The sequence below is a fragment of the Trichosurus vulpecula genome, chromosome 3 (genome assembly GCF_011100635.1).
Source record: "Trichosurus vulpecula isolate mTriVul1 chromosome 3, mTriVul1.pri, whole genome shotgun sequence".
Taxonomy (NCBI): Eukaryota; Metazoa; Chordata; class Mammalia; order Diprotodontia; family Phalangeridae; genus Trichosurus; species Trichosurus vulpecula.
The window spans coordinates 202,840,974-202,861,876 of NC_050575.1; the positions used below are offsets into that span (position 1 = coordinate 202,840,974).

A 20,903-nucleotide genomic window follows, 5' to 3' on the forward strand; every position below is an offset into this window, starting at 1 on the left:
TCTCTCTCTCTCTCTCTCTCTCTCTCTCTCTCTCTCTCTCTGTTCCCGTATCTGTCTCTGTCTCTCTCTGTCTCTGCCTATCTGTCTCTCTGTCCCTGTCTCTCTCTGTCTCTGTCTCTCTGTCTCTGTCTCTGTCTCTGTCTCTCTCTCTCTCTCTCTCTCTCTCACACACACACACACACACACACACACACACACACACACACGCACACACATCTCCCTATCCTGGTGACCCTCCTCTGGTTGAATTCACTCCTTCTTAAACTTTGTTCCCCAGTTCCAGATACATTATTCCAAGTAGGCTCTGAGCAAGGCTCCCTGAAACCCCTGGGCTGGAATTTTCTCAATAGCCATGTCTGGGCTGCAGTGGCTGGTGAATGGGGGCAGCACAGGACCTCAGACTTGCAGCCAACAGCAGGCTCTATTTTGTATTTTAACACACTAACGGTCCCTGACACACTGGTGGCTTAAGGCCAATCCCAGTCCCTCTCTACAGCTCACATTTCCCTGGCTACGCTCATGCCAGGCAATAGCTATGTTTTCTGAAACTCACCTGCCTGCTGGGAGCCATTAGTGTGGGGTCTGTAAAGAGCTTTGAGGTTTGGGGGGAAAGCATTGCAAAGAGAGATGGCACTAACATTATTATAAGCCTGTTAATGGCAGCAGAGAGATGTGATTCCCTACTGAACCCCATCAGGAGACCCAGTGTCCTAGGTCACGCAATGCCTGGCAGGGGACTTTCCTTTTGAAACAGAAACCAGGAAGCAGCTCAGAAACCCCATAGCCAGATTTGTTGTGTTGGTCACAATGTAGTCTTACAGCCTTTCATCAGATCACACAGGGCAGGCAGGGGACTAGAAACTAGGTCATATCCTACCCCAATGGACATTCTTTACTGCACACCAACTCTCAAACCTCACTTAGATCTTATCCAACACTTACTTTTACTGATTTCACCCACATGTGGACCCAAAACAGTTCTGATTTTTCCTTCTATGATACCATGCTTACATCTCCTAGGCAGGTCTTCCAAACCACTTATCAACATACCCTTGCCCTGAGACTATGTCCAGATACTCCTGATATCAACCCCATCAATAGAATTACATACCCTTGTTTCTCCTGATAGTTGCCCTGATCCAGTGGGAGACTTGGAGGGAATCTTCTATGATGGGGTACACATTCCTTTTCTGCTTCAGGCCCAGAGCACCTTAAAATCTTGACAAACTCAAAACTATAGTTTTGCTCCCTCCTTTTCCTCTTCCCACGGGTAGAGATGCTGCTAATGAGCACAGTGGGTGGTGGGGGGAGAACCCAAAAGTTCAGAGAAGCCATACCTGCCCCCACAAGTTTCTGGCTTGTCCTGAGGTAAGGGCCCAGCTCTAGGCATGGGCAGGTTTGGCAGATGCTGCAAGATATGGGGTGAAAAGCCCTGGAATCTATGATCCAGCTTCATACATAGGCTCCGACTCTTTGTGACCCCATTTGGCATTTTTTTTTTGGCAAAGATACTGGAGTGCTTTGCCATTTCCTTCTCCAGCTTATTTTATAGATGAAAAAACTGAGGCAAATAGGATTAAGTAACTTTCCCAAGGTCACATAGCTTGTAAGTGTCCAAGGTCAGATTTGAATTTAGTAAAATGAGTCTTCCCAACTCCAGGACCAGCACTCTTTCCACTGTGCCACCTCCACTTACATACAGCTATCACAAAGCCTAAAATTCCACTGTTCCTTCTCGGTGGTAGGGCAGGAGTAGGGGGTGCTATAGAGGCTCTTCCAGTTGTCCAGAATCAGTTACTTATCAGTCACTCAGGAGGGCTCCTGAGAGGGAGGCATACATTCTAGCTTTTTCAGGCAACACTTTGGGTGGGGAGATCTGGGGTCGGGGTGGGGGTGGGAGAGATGATTGTGGTAACAATTGTTTACCATAGACTCATAGAATTTTTGCTAATATCCCACTTTCCAGATGTCTGATATCTGTCTAGTTCTCAAAGAAACTTTGGTCTTAGTAGATGAGTAACCTGACTAAAGACCCAGTATGATCACAGGATCAAAGATCTAGGGCCAGAATGGACTTCAGAGGTTATCTAGCCCAACCCTCCTTGAACAGAAGTCCCCTCAATAACGGCTTCATCAAGTAGCCATCCTACCTTTGTGAGTCTCCACAGGGGAGAAGCTCACAGCTGCTCAAGGCAGACCATTCCATTTTGGAACAGCTCTAATTGTTGGGAAATTTTCCATATATCAGACTGAGACTTGCCTCTCCACAGTGTCATCCTATTGGCCTTCTGAGGCCAAGCAGAATAAATCTAACCTCTCTTCCATATTTCTACATGAAAGTATTTACATACTTGAAGACTGCTCTCATGAACAGGACTCTCCCTCCCTCCCTCCCTTCCTTCCTTCCCACCTTCCTCCCTTCCTCACTCCCTTCCTCCCTTCCTCCCTTCTTCCCTTCCTTCCTTCCTTCCTTCCTTCCTTCCTTCCTTCCTTCCTTCCTTCCTTCCTTCCCCCTTCTATAAGTATTTATGAAGAGCTTATTATAGGCAAGGCTCTGTGCTGGGCACCATGCCTGCTTTCATAGAACCAGCCAGTTTGAATGAGACAAGTCTCACACACATGAAAAAATAATTAGCCGTCTTAGGTGGCATGTGGGTGGGACACAAAAGTCAGGTGCATAGGAGTTCATAGAAGAAAAAGATTATTGACAGTTCAGGTAGTCAGGGAAGACTTGCAGGAGCAGGTAAAAATTGAGTTTAGCCTTGAAGGATGTAACGGGTTTTCCTATATAGAGAGGATGAAAGGGCATTCTAGGTGGGGGAAATGGCATAAACCATGACTGCAATGAGAAGTGATATTTGGGGAACAAGAAAGCCAGTTTGATTGAAGAGGAGGGGATCAGTGGGAAATAGGAAAGGTATGTTGGGACCACACTGTGAATGGCCTCGAATGCCAGAATGAAGAATTTGGCCTTCATCTTCTAGGTCATTTGGAGGCATGGCAGTACTTTGAGCAGGGAAGGAATGTGATGGAAGTATAGGATTTTCAGAAGATGACTCCTACAATGTGTGCAGCATGGAAGGAAGGGAGACATCAGAGACTGAGAGACTGGTTAGGATGAGCTGTGATTATAGAAGGAACCAATGAAATCATTGGGTCTAACTGTCTCATATTACAGGTGGGAGAAATTAAGACTCAGAGAGGGACAGTGACTGGCCCAAGGTCACTCAGCAAATCAGTGGCAGATGAAAACTATGTCCATGATTATTGTAGCTAAGAATGCCTCTGTCTCAGGGCAGCTCCTTGTCTGGTTCACCAACCACAGCTTCTTTCTGCCTTGGATCTCGAGGCGGGTGACTGAGTGGGGAGTTTGAGAACAGACTGCTGAACAAGAATTTAAGATTTCATGGGATTTTTTAGGAGAAAAGGAGCTCAGGGGCCATCTAGTCCAATCTCAATCTAAACAAGCATCTCCTCTGCAATATCCAGTGGTATATTAGCACCTGCTTGAAGACCTCCGTTGACAGGGAGCTCATTACCTATTGAGGTAGCCTATTTCATTTTTAGATTCTTTTAAGGATTAGGAAGTTTTTTTTTCTTTCATCAAGTCAAAATCAGCATCTCTGTAATGTCTATCCATCGCTCCTAGTACTCCAGGAGCAATAAGCAGAACCAATAAACTCCCTCTTCTCCATAATAGACCTTCAAATGACAATGGCTATCATATCTTCCCAGGTCTTTTAGGAAGAAAAATCCATGCAGTGGTAGGCTTTCAGAGAGGGCAAGGAGGCAGCCTGTTACCTGTAGGGGGAGCCTGGGTCTGCCTGTTCATCAGCAGGGCTACTTCCCACCAAGCCTTCGCAGGAAACGGCCTGTTGAGGATGGAGGTGGGGTGGGGACTGTGAGCTGCCCCTCTTGCCCTGGGTTTCTGAGCAAAGGCTACACTGCAGGACTAGGCACTCTTCGCAAATACTAGTAGGAATGACTGGAAGAGGCTATTGCACTACGGAGTGTTCCTAAAGTCTGGACACATAGGCAAAAATGCATATTTTCAAGAAATGAAATGAAAGAAAGTTTCAACATTTTATTTAATTGGAATGTTAACGAATAACATCTTCAATATGATTTCCATCATTTGTGATGCAAAGGTTGATGCGCTTTGCAAAATTCACGTGAACTTGATGCAAAGCTCCACATGACCATCAATTTTAGCACATCCACTCTTTATGTGTTCAGTTAAGTGTGTTGCATTTGTGATTTTCATTGAGTACACCTTCTCCTTTAGCATACCTCAGAAAAAGAAGTCAGGGGGACTAAGGTCTGTTAATATTCCAAATATTGCCAAATATGTGTTTTTGCCTATGTGTCCAGACTTTAGGGACACCCTATGGAGGCAGGGGCTGTTTAACAACTGGCTCTCCAAAAAGCACAACACACTTTTAGGTTGAATTTGCATTATGAAAATTTTCTCCATCACTTTCTTTAAATGTAGACCATTCAAACAACAGCCCACGATTAGACTACACCTCAGAGCTGACGTTTGCTCAACCCTAGTCTAGACTAGAGATATCAGGCCCACCCAACATTCTAAAGAGTGCAGGAACCAGATTAAAATGTAATCAGGCTATGTTTAATAATAAATAAAAACACTACAAAACATAGATAATATCACATGTAAAAACCAAGCCAACATACACTCAAAGGGATACTTATGTATGGATTAAGTGGCCCCATTTCTATTTGAGTTTGACACCATTGGTCTAGGTAATCAACAAAAGAATATACCAAGCCCTGATTTGTAGCATCTGCCCATTTCTGAGGTACAGATGCTCACATGGAAAATTTAACTCTTGAAAGCTGGTTCCAGCCGGCTCCAGCACACTCCTGGGGCGGGGGGAACAGGGCTCAGTGGAAAGGGTGTTGGGAGGCAGAATGCTTGGTTGGGAGACCTCTTCCTATCACTGATTCACTGTGAGACCTCAAAGAAATAATTTTATTTCTCTGAGCTTTACGCTCTTCCACTGTAAAACAGGAGTAATAATATTTAAAGAATCATAGACTTAGAGATTGGCAAGGACCTTAGGGGTCATCTATCAAATCCAACCTTATTTTTAAAAAAAGATGAGGAAGAAGGGAAGGAAGAAGGAAGGAAAGCAGAAAGAAAAAGAAAGGAAGAGGGGGAGGGAGAGAGAGAGAAAGAAATGGAGGAAGAGAGGGAGGAAGGAAGGAAAGAAGGGAGGGAGGAAGAAAAGAAGGGAAGGAAAGAAAGAAGGGAGGGAAGGAGAAAGGGAAGAAGGAAGAGAAAGAGAAAGGAAAGAAAATAAGAAGGAAGGGAGAAAGAAAAGGAAGGAAAGAGAGGGGGAGGGAGGGAGGGAGAAAGGAAGGAAGGAAGGAAAAAGGAGAGGGGGAGGAAGAGAAAGAAAGAGAGAAAGAGAAAAGGAAAGAAAGAAAAAATGAAGGAAGGGAGAAAGAAAAGGAAAGAAAGAGAGGGGGAGGAAGAGAGAGAGAAAGAAAAGAAAGAAGGAGGGAGGAAGGAAGCAAGAAGGGAGGGAAGGAGGAAGGAAGGAAAGAGAAAGAGAAAGAAGGAAAGGAAAAAGTAAGAAGGAAAGAAGGGAGAAAGAAAAGGAAAGAAAGAAAAAGGGGGTAGGGAGGATAAGAGAAAGAAAAGAAGGAAGGAAAGAAGGGAGAGAGGAAGGCAGGAAGGAAGAGAAAGAGAAAGAAGGAAAGAAAGACTGGGTCTCCCTATATCACTCAGGTTGGAAGTACAATGACTACTCTTGGGTTGAGCCCACTACTGATCCACATGGAAGTTTTGACCTGTTCCATTTCCCCATTGCCCCTCCTTAGGCAGCCCAGTGACCCTCCACTCTCAAGGGTCACCATATTGTTCCTTCCTTGTTCAAAGTCCTGTCACGCCTCCCCGTGACCTAGAAGATGAAATCCATTCAGACTTAGTTCAGACACCTCATTGGCTCAGCCCTACTGCAGCTCAGAATCCTGAGTCTGGGAGATCCCCAGCCTGGGCCTCCCCAGCAGCATCCCCAGAGATATGGGTATTTTCATTAGGATCAAGTGTTCTCTGACAATCAAGTTACAGTCAAGTGCTACCATCTTGGCTTCCAATCTCTTTATTTTAAGCAGGCCTGAGAGTTAAGTGACTTGCCTGTGATCACACAGCAAGTGTAGGAAGGAGTCTTCCTGACTCCAAGTTCAGGGCTCCAGTCTCTACAGCCTGTTTGTCTCTTTTCACTTTTCCATGCTTCAGTTTCCTTCTCTGTCAAATGGGAATTACGGTGAAGATGATGATGATTTCGATGAAGAAGATGATGATGAAGATGACGATGATGATGATGACGATGATAATGCATGGAGAAATAACATCCTCCAACTCTTTCATGTTTACAGATTTGGAAAGTGAAAGCCTTCTGACTCTAAACCCAGTGTTCTTCTCATTGTACCACACTGCCTCTTCCTTTCACAAGTCAACCCACCTCAGTGGATCTCATTTTATTCCTCTGTAAAATGGAACTAATTATACTTGTGCTCTCTGGACTATCGTGAAGGAATAACGATGATGGTGGTGACGGTGATGATGATGATAGCTAGCATTTATAATGTCTATTTATAACGTTTGCAGAATGCTTTACAAATATTGTCTCACTATATCTTCATCACAACCCTGGGATGTAGATGCTGTTACTATCCCCATTTCACAGGTGAGGGAACGGAGGCAGACAAAGGTCTGGTGTCAGATTTGAGCTCAGGTCTTCCTGACTCCAGAGCCAGTGCTCTATCTATTGTAATGCCTAGCGGCCACAGAAAATAATGTGAAGAAAGTGCTTCATAAGCTGCAAAACTCCTAAGCAGAAGTTCTTAATCTTTTTTGGTGCATTACGGATTCATCTGGCAGTCTGGTGAAGCCTGCAGACCCTTTCTTGGAAGAAGATTTTTAAATGTATAAAGTAAAATACATAGGAATCTAAATATGGAAATAGTTACTGAAACATTAAAAAAAAATACAACCACAAGGTCATGGACCCCAGATTAAGAACTCGTGCTCTAGGGGCAGCTAGGTGGCGCAGTGAGTAGAGCACCGGCCCTGGAGTTGGGAGGACTTGAGTTCAAATCCAGCCTCAGATGCTTGACATGTTTACTAGCTGTGTGACCTTTGGCAAGTCACTTAACCCCAATTGCCCTGCCTTCCCCCCTGCAAAAAAAAAGAATCACAGAAAGAACTCTTGCTCTGAAGAAAGGTGAGCCTTGTTCGCAGCCTGTCATGTGAACTGATCTCTGTGACCTAGTCCACTCTAGCATAAAACTGGGGTGGCTGGAGCAGGTGCTAGCACCTCCAGGCAGATGTCACCATTGGCCTTTCCTCTTCCTCTATGCTCTATGCATGGCTGTACTCTAACGTCCCCCCCGGCTCTAAAGCCCAGGATCCTATTTCTGGAGAAGGCTCTTTTACCCCAAGTAGAATTTGATTTATTACTTTAAGATGTTTAATTATCCACTCAGGCTCAGCCCCACGGTAACTCCAAGCCAGAGGTCTAGGGGATGGGGAGGGTCAGGAGGCCCACAAGAGAGGGTATGGGCTATGAAAGGACCAGGTTGTGTTCCTCTGACATCATCCTCACAGGTCAACAACCATAACTTCCCTTCCAAACCAAGATACAGATGAGTACCCTGGGAGCTTAGCAAAACCTTCCTTGGCCCCTCACGTTCAACATCGAGGCTCTCTGCCTCATCGAATTTAGTCCTCCCTTGATGATTCAGAAGGCAATGAACAATCTCAAGGGCTCTCAGGGCCTAAACCAGCTTAGTCTATAAGTTGGGGGATGGCTACCTATCTGTCCTTACAAAGGAAGGGGAGGACATCCTGGAATTCTTAGCCTCAATATCCTTCTTTGGAGGACTTGTAGAGATATGGGTATTTTCATTAGGATCAAGTGTTCTCTTACTTAGGCCGGTGATGAACAGGTCGGCAGGAATTCCTTTGGCTTTCCCAACCCATCTCCTTTTCCAGTCACATCTCTCTGACGAGACTGGGAAGTTTTTCATTCCTAACATACTGTCCTGAAGCTGCCAAGGTCTCTAAAGAAGTGGAGAATTGGAAAACAACTTAAGACATTATTAACAAAAAATAGAGATACAAATGTTTCTAGAAATTTTTATAATAACAATAACAGAGAAATTTTTGTTCAATAAATCTGTGTTTATTAATATCAAATAAATCATAAAATAGAGATATGTATGCCGGCCTAAGGTATTTGCCACCTTCCTAGAAAGGGCACAGGGTGAACGAGACTTTACCCCAGGTTGCCAGCATGTTGTAATGTGCTTCTCCGTAAGTCATGGAATCTCGGTGTTTAACAAATCAGAGGTGAGGGTCATCCAAAAGATAACAGGAAGGTGAATGTGCTTCTCCATAAGTCATGGAATCTCAGTGTTTAACAAATTAGAGGTGAGGGTCATCCAAAAGACAACAGGAAGGTGAATTATGTGCACCATTCTTCAGTACAGTATGTTAGCAATGAAGAGCCTGTCTCATCCCTAAATTCACTTGTGATGTTTTTGATTGGTTGACTTTCTCACCAAGCCTTCTGTAAATCTGTTCTTCCATCTACTACTTCTTGCTGTTTTATAAGGTGATACTAGTCAATCATCTACCACCCTTCTCCCTAAGATTTGACAAACACATTTTCATTCTAAGCTGATAAGTGCCTTTGGCTGCCATATTTCTTAGAATCATCAAATCTTGGAATCTCATAATTTTATAGAATGTTCGAATCATAGAACCTTAAACAAGACAATCTTGAAATCTTTGACCCTTAGAATCATAGACTCTAGGAGTGAGTAGAAAGAGTTGTATAGTAGATGCAGATTAGGGGGTTCGATTTCATCTCTTCTGCACCTCCACGTCTTCTCCCCTTATTAACTCTGTGATTCTGGGCATTAGTTTTCCAGTGGGACACCATCAGACAATAACACTTAAAAGAGTGACAATAATACTTATACATCTTACTTCACAGAACCACTGGGAGGAAAGTGCTTTGTAAATTTTAGAGCAGATACGAAAAAAGAATCAATCAAGTATTTTAGTAGTTGATAATAATTTTTAAAAACCTCAAAGCATGATAAGAATTAGTTATAACATAACTCATAGAATGCTAGAAGCTCAGAGTTGGCAGGGCCCTCAGTTGTCTGTAATCCAACCTCCTTCTCAGAGTAGAAACCCCTTTTATAGCATTCCTTACAGCTTCTGCTTGAATACTTCCAGTGACAGGAAGCTCATCACCTTAGGCACAATCAGTCCCATTCTGAACAGGGCTAACTAGTGAGAGCAGACATTTGGAGTGTAAGGTGCTATCAGTGTCACCTAAAATAATTAATTTAGTAATATTATCATTAATAGTAATGTTCACAACTATAATTTTTGTATTTCTCTTGTGCCTTTAACTTTTTAAAGCACTTTTTCATCTTGTAAGCCAAGAATTATCATCATTTCCATTGGACAGATGAAAAAATTTAGGCCTCAAGAGGGATGCAAATTATACAGGGTCACACATGACAGCCTTTCAAATACTTGAAGACTGTTGTCATATGCTCCCTTAATCTTCTCTTCTCAGTGGATGGAACATAGTGGGCCCTTAATCAATGTTTGCTGAAGGGCCCCAGGCTTTTGCACCCAGTCCTCCTACAGCGTGATCTTCAGTCCTTTCACTAACCTTGTTGCTCTTGCCTTGCTCTGGACATTCCTGATTATTTGCTTGGGACGATGCCTACCCCACTACCTCGAGACTAACTAACCAAAGGGTTAAGTGTCTGGAGCAGGGGTGAGGAACCTTAGCATGTACCCCTCCTACCAGATTCAAGGCTACTTGACCAGTGGTATGTTGAGAGGCAGAGTGTTATATAAAGTCACATTAGGTGTCAGAATATTTAGGTTCAAATCTTGGCTCTCCTACTTAATACCTGGGTGACCTGAGAGAAGTCATTTTTAATCTCTCTGGGTCTCAGTTTCTTCCTCTGTAAAATGAGGAGGTTGGGCTAAATGATCTCTTCCCAACTCTAAATCCTATGTTCCAATTTGGAACTCTGCCCAAGAGACCATAAAACTGTGTATAAATACCACTACTAGGTCTGTATCTCAGAGATAAAAAAAAAAAAAGGAAAAGGACCTAGATGTCCAAAAATATTTATAGCAGCTCTTTTTGTGGTGACAAAGAATTGGAAATGGAATGGATGCCCACCAATTGGGGAATGGATGAATAAGTTATGGTATAGGAATGTGGTGGAGGACTATTGTGCCATAAGAAATGACGAGGGGGGTCTTGGGATGGGGTGAAAGGAAGGAGAGGGAGAAAATTTGGAACTTGAAATCTTATAGAAATGAATGTTGAAAACTAAAAATTAATAAATTGATATTTTAAAAAATGACTAGGGGAATGATTTCAGAAAAACCTGAGAAGACTTATATGAACTGATACGAAGTAAAATGAGCACAACCAGGAGAACATTGTAAACAGTAACAGCAATATTGTAATGATGTTCAACTGCGAAAGACTCATCTGATTAATACAATGATCCACAACACTTCAAAGGACTCATGATGAAAAATGCTGTCCACTTTCACACAGAGAACTCATGAACTCTTAATATAGATTAAAACATATTTTTTTCTTTTTTTGCAATGAAGCTAATTACAAAAATATGTTTTGCATGACTTCACATGTATAGGTGATATCCTATTGCTTGTCTTCTCAATGAGGAGGGGAGGGGATGGAGAGGGGGGAGAAAAAAATGAATGTTTAAAAGAATAATTTAAAAAACCCTATGGTCCCTGACAGAAGTCTTAAGAAGTTTTTAGTTTTTCATCCACACTGTTTCCCATCAAACCCCTTCCTCTTCCTACCCAATGCCTAGTGATGTCAAACAGGACATACAGGATAGGGTGGGGGAGGTAACCATTTTTAAAGGTCTGTAAAGCAGAAGTGGTTATTATTCCCACATCCTAGCTGATCAGTTCCACACACATATGTACTTCCTCTTCTGCTAAGGCACATACCGATCTTCTGTCTGATCTGTGGACAAGTATTTTTCTAGGAGTATGAGGAATCTCCAGGGGACTGAGGAGCAGCTGATCAGAATGGGGTAGGTTGGAGTATGGGAATGGGGAGGTTTGGACTACAGGATACTGGCCCAGCAGGTGCCCCTCTGGAGCTGGTCCTAGACAAAGGTGAAACCCACAGGTGCCTGCCTGGTGGTTTGTGGGATATCCCAAGGCCACAGTAGCCTAAAGTATCATTCCCTCAGCTGGCCAGGATATTGTCATCCTCTTCTGCCTGAACAAAAACAGCTATCCTCAGAGCCATCTGGAAAGCCTCTTATAAAATAAACATAGCTTACCTGGGGGATGAGGGAGTTCTGGGTGGGAAGTTCTCCTATCCATGACCACAATGACAAGAATTATCATATTGGTGTGAAAACACACTGTGACCTTAAAATGAAATCTCTTTGAAAAGAAAATGTGAGTGTGCGTGTGCTTGCGTGTGTGCATACCTGCATGTGTGTGTGTGTGTGTGTGTGTAAATATTAAAATGAGACCAATAATAGGCTACGGTTCAAATTTTATCTAAGCTATACTTGGGCAAAAGGACAGTCTGCATTTGGAGCCACAGGGTGTTTTAGCAGATTGGTTCCCTGTCCGCTTGGAAAGCTGAAAGCAGAACTGGGACCCTGGGGGGAGGCAGGGAAGGGGAGAAGACCTAGAGGGAGGACATTGTAGTATTGAGGATACCTGGCAAAAGGAGGCCATTCTTAGATGGGAGTAGACAGATGCATTAACTGGGTACTATGTGTCAATAGAACATTTGAAACTGGCCTTCAAGGGGAGTGGGGCTCCATGCCCTATTTTGAAGATGGGAACACTGAGGGCTGGCCAATGGAACGAAGGGTGGTTTATGGTGTGGGGTCAGAGTCAGAGATTCCCAGGTTCTGGGCTGCCCCTGAGAGAATTTCAGCTCCTTATGAACATGGGGGGAGATGAGGTCAGCATAGGTATAGTCATGAAGGACAGGTGGGTTCTGCTATTGGGACATAGTGACACTTCCCTGGACTGCAGGCTCCAGGTCTGGAAATTAAGGACAATAATCCCCACCCAGATGACCTCCCAAGGCAATTTGTAGAAAGGTTTAAATGAATCATAGAACTAGAAGAGACCTTGGACCTTAGAGCACAGAATGTCAGAGCTTGGAGGGACTTCAGAGCAGATACGATCAAAAGTGAGAAGTACTCCATTAGATCTTAGAACAAATATCAGAGCTGGGAGGAACCTCAGACTTTAGAGAAGAGATGATCAGAACCAAGGAAGACTTTAGTCCTTAGAATACTGAATATCAGATCTGGGAGGGACCTTAGACCTTGGGACTGAGATGATCAGAAGTGAGAAGGCCTCTAATAGATCTTAGAACATAGGATAGCAGAGCTGGGAAGGACTTCAGACGTTAGAGATGATCAGAACTGAGAAGGCCTTGAAACTTAGAACATACTATCATAGCTGGGAGAGACCTTAAACCATAGATCAGAGATAATCAAAGCTAAGAAAAACTTAGGCCTTTGAACATGGAATTAGGAGGGACTGTAAGTCTTTAAATATAAGTAAAAGCATTTTATAAACTGTAAAGCATTGTACCTATGTACAGCATTGCTATGATCATCTCCAATTCATAGTAAAAGCAGGCCTGTGACTGGTCCACCCACACAACACCCCACACCAATGGCATGCCCCCCTTCCCAGACCACAGGTCACTTCCACATCGCCTTATATGGTCATGTAGAGACATGCCTTTCTACTTCCAGTTAGGGCTCCTCTCTGGGTAGCAGCAGAGTCAGAGGGCCAGAGGATGAGGACAGAAAGTTAACCAGGGATGATGAGAATCACAGTTTCCCCACCCTGAGTATTCACAAAGCACTCTGTTTGTACTAGCTTTAGCAAATAGAAGAGGCTGCCTTCTGGTTGACTCTAAGGATAGTTGTTCTAGGTCGGGCAGAAGGGGACCGGGTCAGCTGAGGGGAGTGATATTTTAGTCTAGTTTTAGATAAAAAGAAATTGAGATTAAGACAGGGCATGCCTAAGGTAACACAATCATTAAATATTACAACCAAAATCAAATTCAGGTCTCTTGGGTAAGTGCTATGGGTTACCTCATTGGGATGAATGATGGAGAGGGGGAAGTTAGGGTCTGGAGACCTAAAGAAGGGGAGATTGGCTAGGGAACAGGGCTTTTCACTCACTCACTCACTCACTCATTTGTCCATTGATTTATGGGCTTCGAGGCTGGGCCTTTCCATGATGTGGTGGTTCCAGGCAAGGATTACCAATAAGCAAGAGGTCTCGGGATGCAGGCAGGTGGAAAGGTAGGGAAACCTAGAAAGATTGTTTGAGGTCAGGTTTCCTAGGGCCTTGAATTCTAGACTGTGGCACTAGAGGCAGAACATATATATATATATATATATATATATATATATATATATATATATATATATATATATATATATATCATCTTAGGAAATCCCAGTTCTGCTTTTTGTTACCTGTGTGCCTATGGTCAACCAACAAGCATTTATTAGGCACCTACTGTGTGCTAGGTGCTGGGGGTGGATAAAAAGACAATGAATGGCAAGACAGTGCTTGTTATCAAGGGGTTTATATTCTATCAGAGGAGAAAACATGTGCATATATAGTTAGGGTAACTCTGGGTGGGGGAAAGTACTAGCAGCTAGGTCACAATCTCTCTGGGCTTCAGTTTCTCCCTTTATAAAATGGGGGTAGGATCTCTAAGATTCCTCTTAGTCTTAAATTTCATGATTTTTTGTCTCTTCCTGAGCTCATGGAGGTTTCCTCCTGGTCTCCCCCATGCAGGAGGTGGCTTTGGCATTCGGGGCTCCCGAAGACCCAGGTGCTGTTGCTGGCGGCCTGGGAGGTGTATTCGAAGCCTGTCCCAGCCAGCTGCGGGCAGCTGTTCATTCAGCTTCTGCTGTGCGCTCTTATCGCTGGAGCTGCCGGTGGACTCGCCTACACCTGGTTGGCTGCTTCCCTGGCGTACCCAGTAAGGACCTCTGCGACAGGAGCCACGGCTTGCGGCTTCTTGCTTTTCCTGGCCCTGGGTCTAGTCCACCCAGCCCGGTGTCTGCTTGCCATCACTGTGCCCACATTAGGCACGAGGCAGGGCCGCCGCCTGCTGCTGTCATCTGCCTTTGCCGAGCTGGCCACCCACGTGGTACCCAACATTCTGGCCAATGTGGGTGCTACCACCCAGGTGCTGAGATGCGTGGCCCAGGGCTCTCTGGAGAGCCTACTCAATTCTACCCGCCAGTTAGAGGCAGCCACAGTGGCCCTGGACCGGGCAGCTGGGCGGGCAGGGGGCCAGGGACTGTCTCTTGAGACCCCCAGCAACTGCTCAGCCCTGTATATCCAGATGCTTGTGGCCACCCAGAGAGTCTACGAGGATGTCTCAGCCCTGGAAGCATTGGTCCAGGGATTGGCTCTGGGCACCAACAGGGTACTGGCTGGAGTCTTCATATTCTCGCTCCTGTCTGAGTCGATGTGCTACCTGAAGGGCTATCTGACTGACCTGCAGTTCGATAACCTTTATAACAGCAAACAGCTGGAGCAGCTGCTCAGAGAGAGCCAGGACAGTCCCCTGGCAGCCTCTCCTCCAGCTCTGGTCCTCAGGGTGACTGGCCTGAGGTTCTCCCGGGCTGAAATTTTCCGCTGCCTCTTCCGCCTGGCATTTCTGGGTATGCCCCTGGGGGCCATGGCTGTGATTGTGGCTGCAGATTATGTGGCCTTCCTTCTGGCAAGCACGGCTATAGACTGGGCCCAGAAGCTCCCCACACTGCCCATCCATCTGACCATCAAGTACGATGTGAGTGGAAGAGAAATTGGAGGGCAGGGGGCTGGGGGCAGAGGGCTGGGAGGGCCCTGGGTTCCTAATACAGTTTGGGAGGTGGGGCAGACCCAGTACTTGAGGGTGACCCTCAGGGTGATCATCTTCAATCTGCACACAAACTTGCACAGTTTCATAGACTGTCAGAGCTAAACAAGGAAGGTCTCAGAATTTTTTTTTTTTGAGCAATTGGGGTTAAGTGATTTGCCCAGGTGTCACACAGCTATTAAATGTCAGAGGCCAAATTTGGACTCAGGTCCTCCTGACTACAGGGCCAGTGCTCTATTCACTATCTGCCCCCTAGACAAGGTTTTAGAACGTGGTACATACACAGGACAGAGAATTGAAATGCTGGCATCGATAGAGTTGGTTCTTGAAATGAGGCAGACCTGGGTCTCTCCCAACTCTCAAATCTATGACCTCCATTTTATAGAGGCCATGTGTCATCCTAGAATGGAGGTGACCCTTGAGCTCCCAAAAACTGGGCTGGCAGAATGTAAGCTCTTGGGGCAGCTAGGTGGTGCAGTGAGTAGAGCACCAGACCTGGAGTCAGGTGGACCTGAGTTCAAATCCAGCCTCAGACACTTGACATGTTTACTAGCTGTATGACCTTGGGCGAGTCACTTAACCCCAATTGCCCTGCCTTCCCCCTCCAAAAAAAAAAAAAGAATGTAAGCTCTTGCCATGCTTAACAAGTGGTAAAGGCTTGAAATTTAGACCACCGGCCAAGCAAAGGACCTCAAAGAGCTCCCTCATCATGGAATTGGCCACCAAGGGAAAGGGTATCAAACTACCTTCAAGGAATCAGAGGATCATAGGTTTAGTGCTGGTAGATACTTTAGAATCCTGATATCAGAGCTAGGAGAAACCTTAGAATATAGAATGTCAGAGCTGGGAGGGACCTTAAAACACAGAATATTAGCCCTGGAATGGACTTTAGAACATACAGAATATCAGAAGTAGGAAGAACATTAGAACACAGAATGTCAGAGCTAGACGGAGCTTTAGAACATGAAACATGGAATTTTACAGCTTGTAGAACCATAGGAATCTTCTATTTCCCCTCACTTAAAAGAAAAGGAAACTGAGCAGAAAATGACTTAGTCAAGGTCACATAGCCAATTAGTGTCAGGGTCTCCTGAGAAATGCTTAAGAGAAATGGCTTCTATACTACACCCTCACCTTTGTTATCTCCTCCTGCCTTTCCAGGCCAAGTACACAGTCCTTGCCTTCATCTCCTTCATCTTCAATCAGCCTTCTGAAGAGAGATCCTTGGACACCTACCAAGACACATATAAGTGGGAGCTACGCTTCACCTCAGCCAGTTGCCAGTTGCACCCAGCTCACCCCCCACAATACACAGCTGCTTTGGCTGCTGGGACCCTCTTCCTCTTTGCTTCTGCCACAGTCTTCCTGGAGACCTATGCCCGCCGGCTGGGCCACAGAGTGGCTGCCTCCTTCTTCCAGGCTCAGGAGGAGCAGAGGGTCCGATACCTGTTTGCCCGGCTCCACCGAAAGCATCAGAAGAGGCAGGTAGAACCCATACATGCCCCAGTTTCCCTCTGCTTGTGTTCCCCCAGTCCTCTAGTCTGGGACCATTCAGACAAGCAAGGAGCTGGGGATCAAGGAGTACCTTAGAATACTGTGAGAATCTCAGGGATGCCCGCTTGGGTCACCCCCTCAGACCTTCTGGAGGACAGAGCTCTCTTTCTAGGATGTCAAATTCCTCCCAAGTAGGATTTGAACCCACCTGGAACACCCAAGAACACCCAAGCTGGAAGGCATCTCAGAATGAAAGTCGGAGCTGGAATGGACCTTGAAACAAACCAATTGATCAGCAAACTTTTAGTAAGCACCTACTATGTTCCGGGCTCAGTGCTAGTCAATAGGGTCATGATGACAAAAAATGAAGCAGGCCCTGCTCTCAAGAAATTTATGTTCTAATCCATCCTGCTCATTTTACAGAGGAGGAAACTGAAGATCAGAGAAGAAAAATTCATAGGTTCAAAGCTCTAGAACTGGAAAGTTCTAGCACCTCAAAGCCCAGCTAGGCCACCCCTGCCATTTTAGAAGTTGGGTTCCAGGTTCCATAGAGATTAATGGGCTTACCTTACCCAAGGTCACATAGATGACAAGTGATGGTGGCATGACTTGAACACAGATAGATACTCTGAGTCTAGAACCAATGCTCTTTCCCTCCTTGAGCAGATAGTAGCAGAGCTGGCATTGAAACCTGACCCCTTTGGCTCCAACACTGGGGCTCTTCTCCCTCCACCACACTGTCTTCCCATTGCCTATTTTAGACCTGCCTGAATTCTCAATGCTCTCTTGACTCTGTATTTTTCTGTTTTGTTGCCTTAGAGCACGTACCAAAGTTTACGGTTTGACAATCTCTTCTAGCTCTTCTGGCCAGTTTTAACCAGGGCTCTGAGCTTTTTTATTTTGCTCTTTGATCATTTCCTGATAGTGACTCATCCCCAAATCAGAGTTCCATGAGCACAAGGCCTGCACCCATTACTTCTGTCCCTACCTTACCTGCCCAGGATGGGGCTGAGCACTTAAAAAATATTTGTCAATAGATGTATTTATTAAACTATGTGTAAGTAGTTCTGGTTTTTATTTAAATTAAAACTGTATCTTTTAAACTTGGTATAGGGAAAGACTAATTCTAGTCTCTTGGAGAATGAGGAATGAGGAATGCTTAGCCTTGAGGAGAGAATGGTAGAGGGCATGATTATTGCCTTCCAATGTCTATCACAGGGAAGAGAAGTAAACTTGTTTTGCTTAGACATGGAACTTGGACTAATGGGGGGAAAACTATAAGGAGACCAATTATGGTATTTTATAAGGAATACTTTTTTAACAAATATAACTATTGGAAAATGAAATGGTTTATTCCATTAGTAGTGAATTCCCAATCATAGGAAGTATTCATTCAGACAGAGGCTGGATGACCTTGCTGGGGAGATGGTTCACGGAGTTCCTACATGGAATAGAAGGTTGGAACAGATGTCCTCTAAGGCCTCTTCCTATCACTCCAAGGTTTTGTGAGCCTCCGATTCTAGAATCCTAAGATTCTGGACTGTCTCTAATAATCAAAGTCTATCTAATGATCACAAAACAGATATCAGAAGTAGGACCTGGAAGGGAACTTAAAAGTCACAGAGTCAGACTATTTGAGAACTGGAAGGGCTTTCCACCCATGAAAGGAATATTTGCTCTAACATACCAAGAAAGTGGTCCTCCAGCCTCTAAGATCTCCAAGATAGGGAAAACCACCACTTCCTGAGCTAGCCCATTCTGCTTCCGGATAGCTCCAATTGTTAAAAAGTTTTGTTTTGTTTCTGATGTCAAGTCTTTATCGGCTTCTTTGCACCTTCCTGTCATTGCTGCTCCTGGTTCTGCCCTATGAGAAAAGACAGGACAATCTAGTTCCTCCTTTACATGACAGCCCTTTATTATATAAAGATAGTTCTCATGGTCCCCCAAATCTTTTCTTCTTTAGCATGAACTCAAGGCCCATCATTATCCTGGTTGCTTTCATCTCTGCTATCATTTTAAATTTGTGATACCCAGAACTCTCCATATAATATCCCAGGTGAGCTCTGGTGGGGCATTATCAACTTCCTGTTCCTAGAAGTTATATCATCTAGTCTAAAACACATATTTGACAGAGAAGGAAAACCGAGTCCCAAAGAGGTAAAAAGTGTCTGCCCAAAGTCACATAGATAGTAAATTACAGAGCCAGGATTTGAATTCAGGTCTGACTCTCAGCACAGTGCTGTTGTTGGCTTGTTTCTGTCATGTTAACTCTTTGTGATCCCATTTGAGGTTTTCTTGGCAAAGATACCGGAGTAGTTTGTCATTTCCTTCTCCAGCTTATTTTTAGAGATGAGGAAACTGAAGCAAATAAGGTTAAGTGACTTGCCCAGGGTCAGAGAGCCAGTAAGTGTCTGAGGCCAGATTCTAACTCATGAAGATAAGTCTTCCTGATTCTAGGCCCAGTGCTCTATCTACTACACCATCTATTTGCCCTTACTTACCCCAGTACTCTTCCCTTAAATACTACTAAAGGCTTTTGAAAGAACCCAACTCCAATGCAGCAGCTCACATAGGGGAAGGAAGGTGAGATTCTTCCTGGGCCAGTCAAAAAAAAAAGGACTGTGCTTTACAGCTTTGGGGGCCAATGAGGAAAGATCACATGTGGTGCAGGAGTAGATACAAGACAAAGGTCTCTTCCAGTGCTAAAGACTTATGATTCTTAATGAAACAGAAATCCCAGGTGGGATCAGAGCCTGGGCAGCCCCATTCACTGAGTGGGGTCCTTTCCTCACAGACTTCCTTCCTCAGCTGCTCACCGTTTATTCTGAGGACCCAAGAGAATGGGAGAGGGGGAGGGGAGGGGCACTGCAATGTAGTGGAATGAGTCCTTGACTTGTCAGGAGATCTGGGTCCATATCCTGGCTCCGATGCTACCGGTGTGATCCTGGATAAGTCAGTCAACATCTCTAAACTTCATTTTCTTCCTACCTAAAATGGGTCTAATAATAATAGCCAGCATTTAGAGAGAGCTTTAGGCTTTTCAAGGCACTTTCCATCTGTTCCCTTATTTTATTTTCACAATGATCCTGCAAGGTCAGTAATATGATTATGCCCATTTTACAGATGGTGAGGAAATTGAAGCTGAGAGAGGTTAAGTGACTTGACCAGGTAGGAGTGTGCTAGAGTCAACTCAAACTACCTCATGAGAAGGGATTTAAAAAATTTTTCAGTATGATCATTTATACCCAGAAAATTGGCAAACACTACAAATCAGAGCTTGTATATTGTTTTATAGATCATTTAGACAAAAGGAAGTAATGGAGAAAATGTTAATACAGGTTAAACTTCTTTTTTCTTTCAGGTTAAATTTAAGAGTGGGTCTTGTGTACATGCCCCACCCCAAGAGCTGGTTGTTAAACATTTACTATTGTACCCCAATGCCCAAGGTCTCCACGGCTATTAAGTGTCTGAGGCAGGATTCAGACTCAAGTCTTTCTGACTCCAAGTCTAACACTCCATCCATTTCACAAGCCAGTAGTCCTATGGAGTATATTCCTTATATTACCTACCTCATAGGGTTGTTATAAAAATGTGAGTTATTATTCTTAATGAATAGTGAGGAGGTTGATTATAGTTCCCTAGTCCCAGGGGAGAAGTGGAAGGATGATGGAAAGCAGAGGTGGATTCACCCTATTGATGAGTCAGGCCCATCAGGACTGACTGAGCAATGGAAACAAGGCTGACTGCATCTAGGGAAACTCCCTACTTAGGGGAAAAAGTTGATCCCAGGATCAATAAAGGGTGGGATCGAATGAGCTCTGGCCCCCAGAATAGTCTTGGTGCTTCCTCTGTAGTAGGGCTGGCCCCCACAAGGATTGTAGGGCCCAAGGTAGAAAGAAGTCCTTTCCATGGGATATTGGATATCATGGGACTTGGGATTCTATGGATTTGGAATCATGGGACCATGGGACCATGGGACCCATGGAATCCAGTTCCAACTCTTCCCCTCCCTTGCTGTGTGACCTTGGGCAAGTCACTTCATTGAACCTATTTCCTCATCTGAAAACTGAGGGAGTTGAATTAATGGACCTCTATGATCTTACCCAGCTCCAAAATTCCTGTGGAAATATGGAATCTCAGAGCTGAAAAAGATTTGAGAGGGCTCCCTCTACAAGATCTCTGACAAGTGGTCATCTAAAGTGAGCTTGAAGATTATTTCACAATGGAAAGCTCTCTATCTCCTGAAGCAATCCACATTGGAATAGTTCTCATTGTTAGCAAATTGTAAGACCTTGGGCAAGTCACTGAAACTTCTGCAGAGGCTTCTGCCTCTGGAGCCAATCCAGATGAGTCCAATTCCTCTTCCATGTGATAGTGCTTCAGATACTTGAAGGTAGCTATCGTATTTCTCAT

At 44.5% G+C, this 20,903-nt stretch overlaps 1 protein-coding gene across 1 annotated transcript; it reads left to right on the forward strand.

Annotated features, from left to right (window-relative positions):
• Positions 1-11,107: 11,107 nt before the first annotated feature.
• Positions 11,108-16,586, forward strand: LOC118842366 (osteoclast stimulatory transmembrane protein). The gene is made up of 3 exons (XM_036749908.1): positions 11,108-11,151; positions 13,922-14,927; positions 16,158-16,586. The coding sequence occupies exons 1-3, from the start codon at positions 11,108-11,110 to the stop codon at positions 16,584-16,586; spliced, it is 1,479 nt and encodes a 492-aa protein (XP_036605803.1).
• Positions 16,587-20,903: the final 4,317 nt, after the last annotated feature.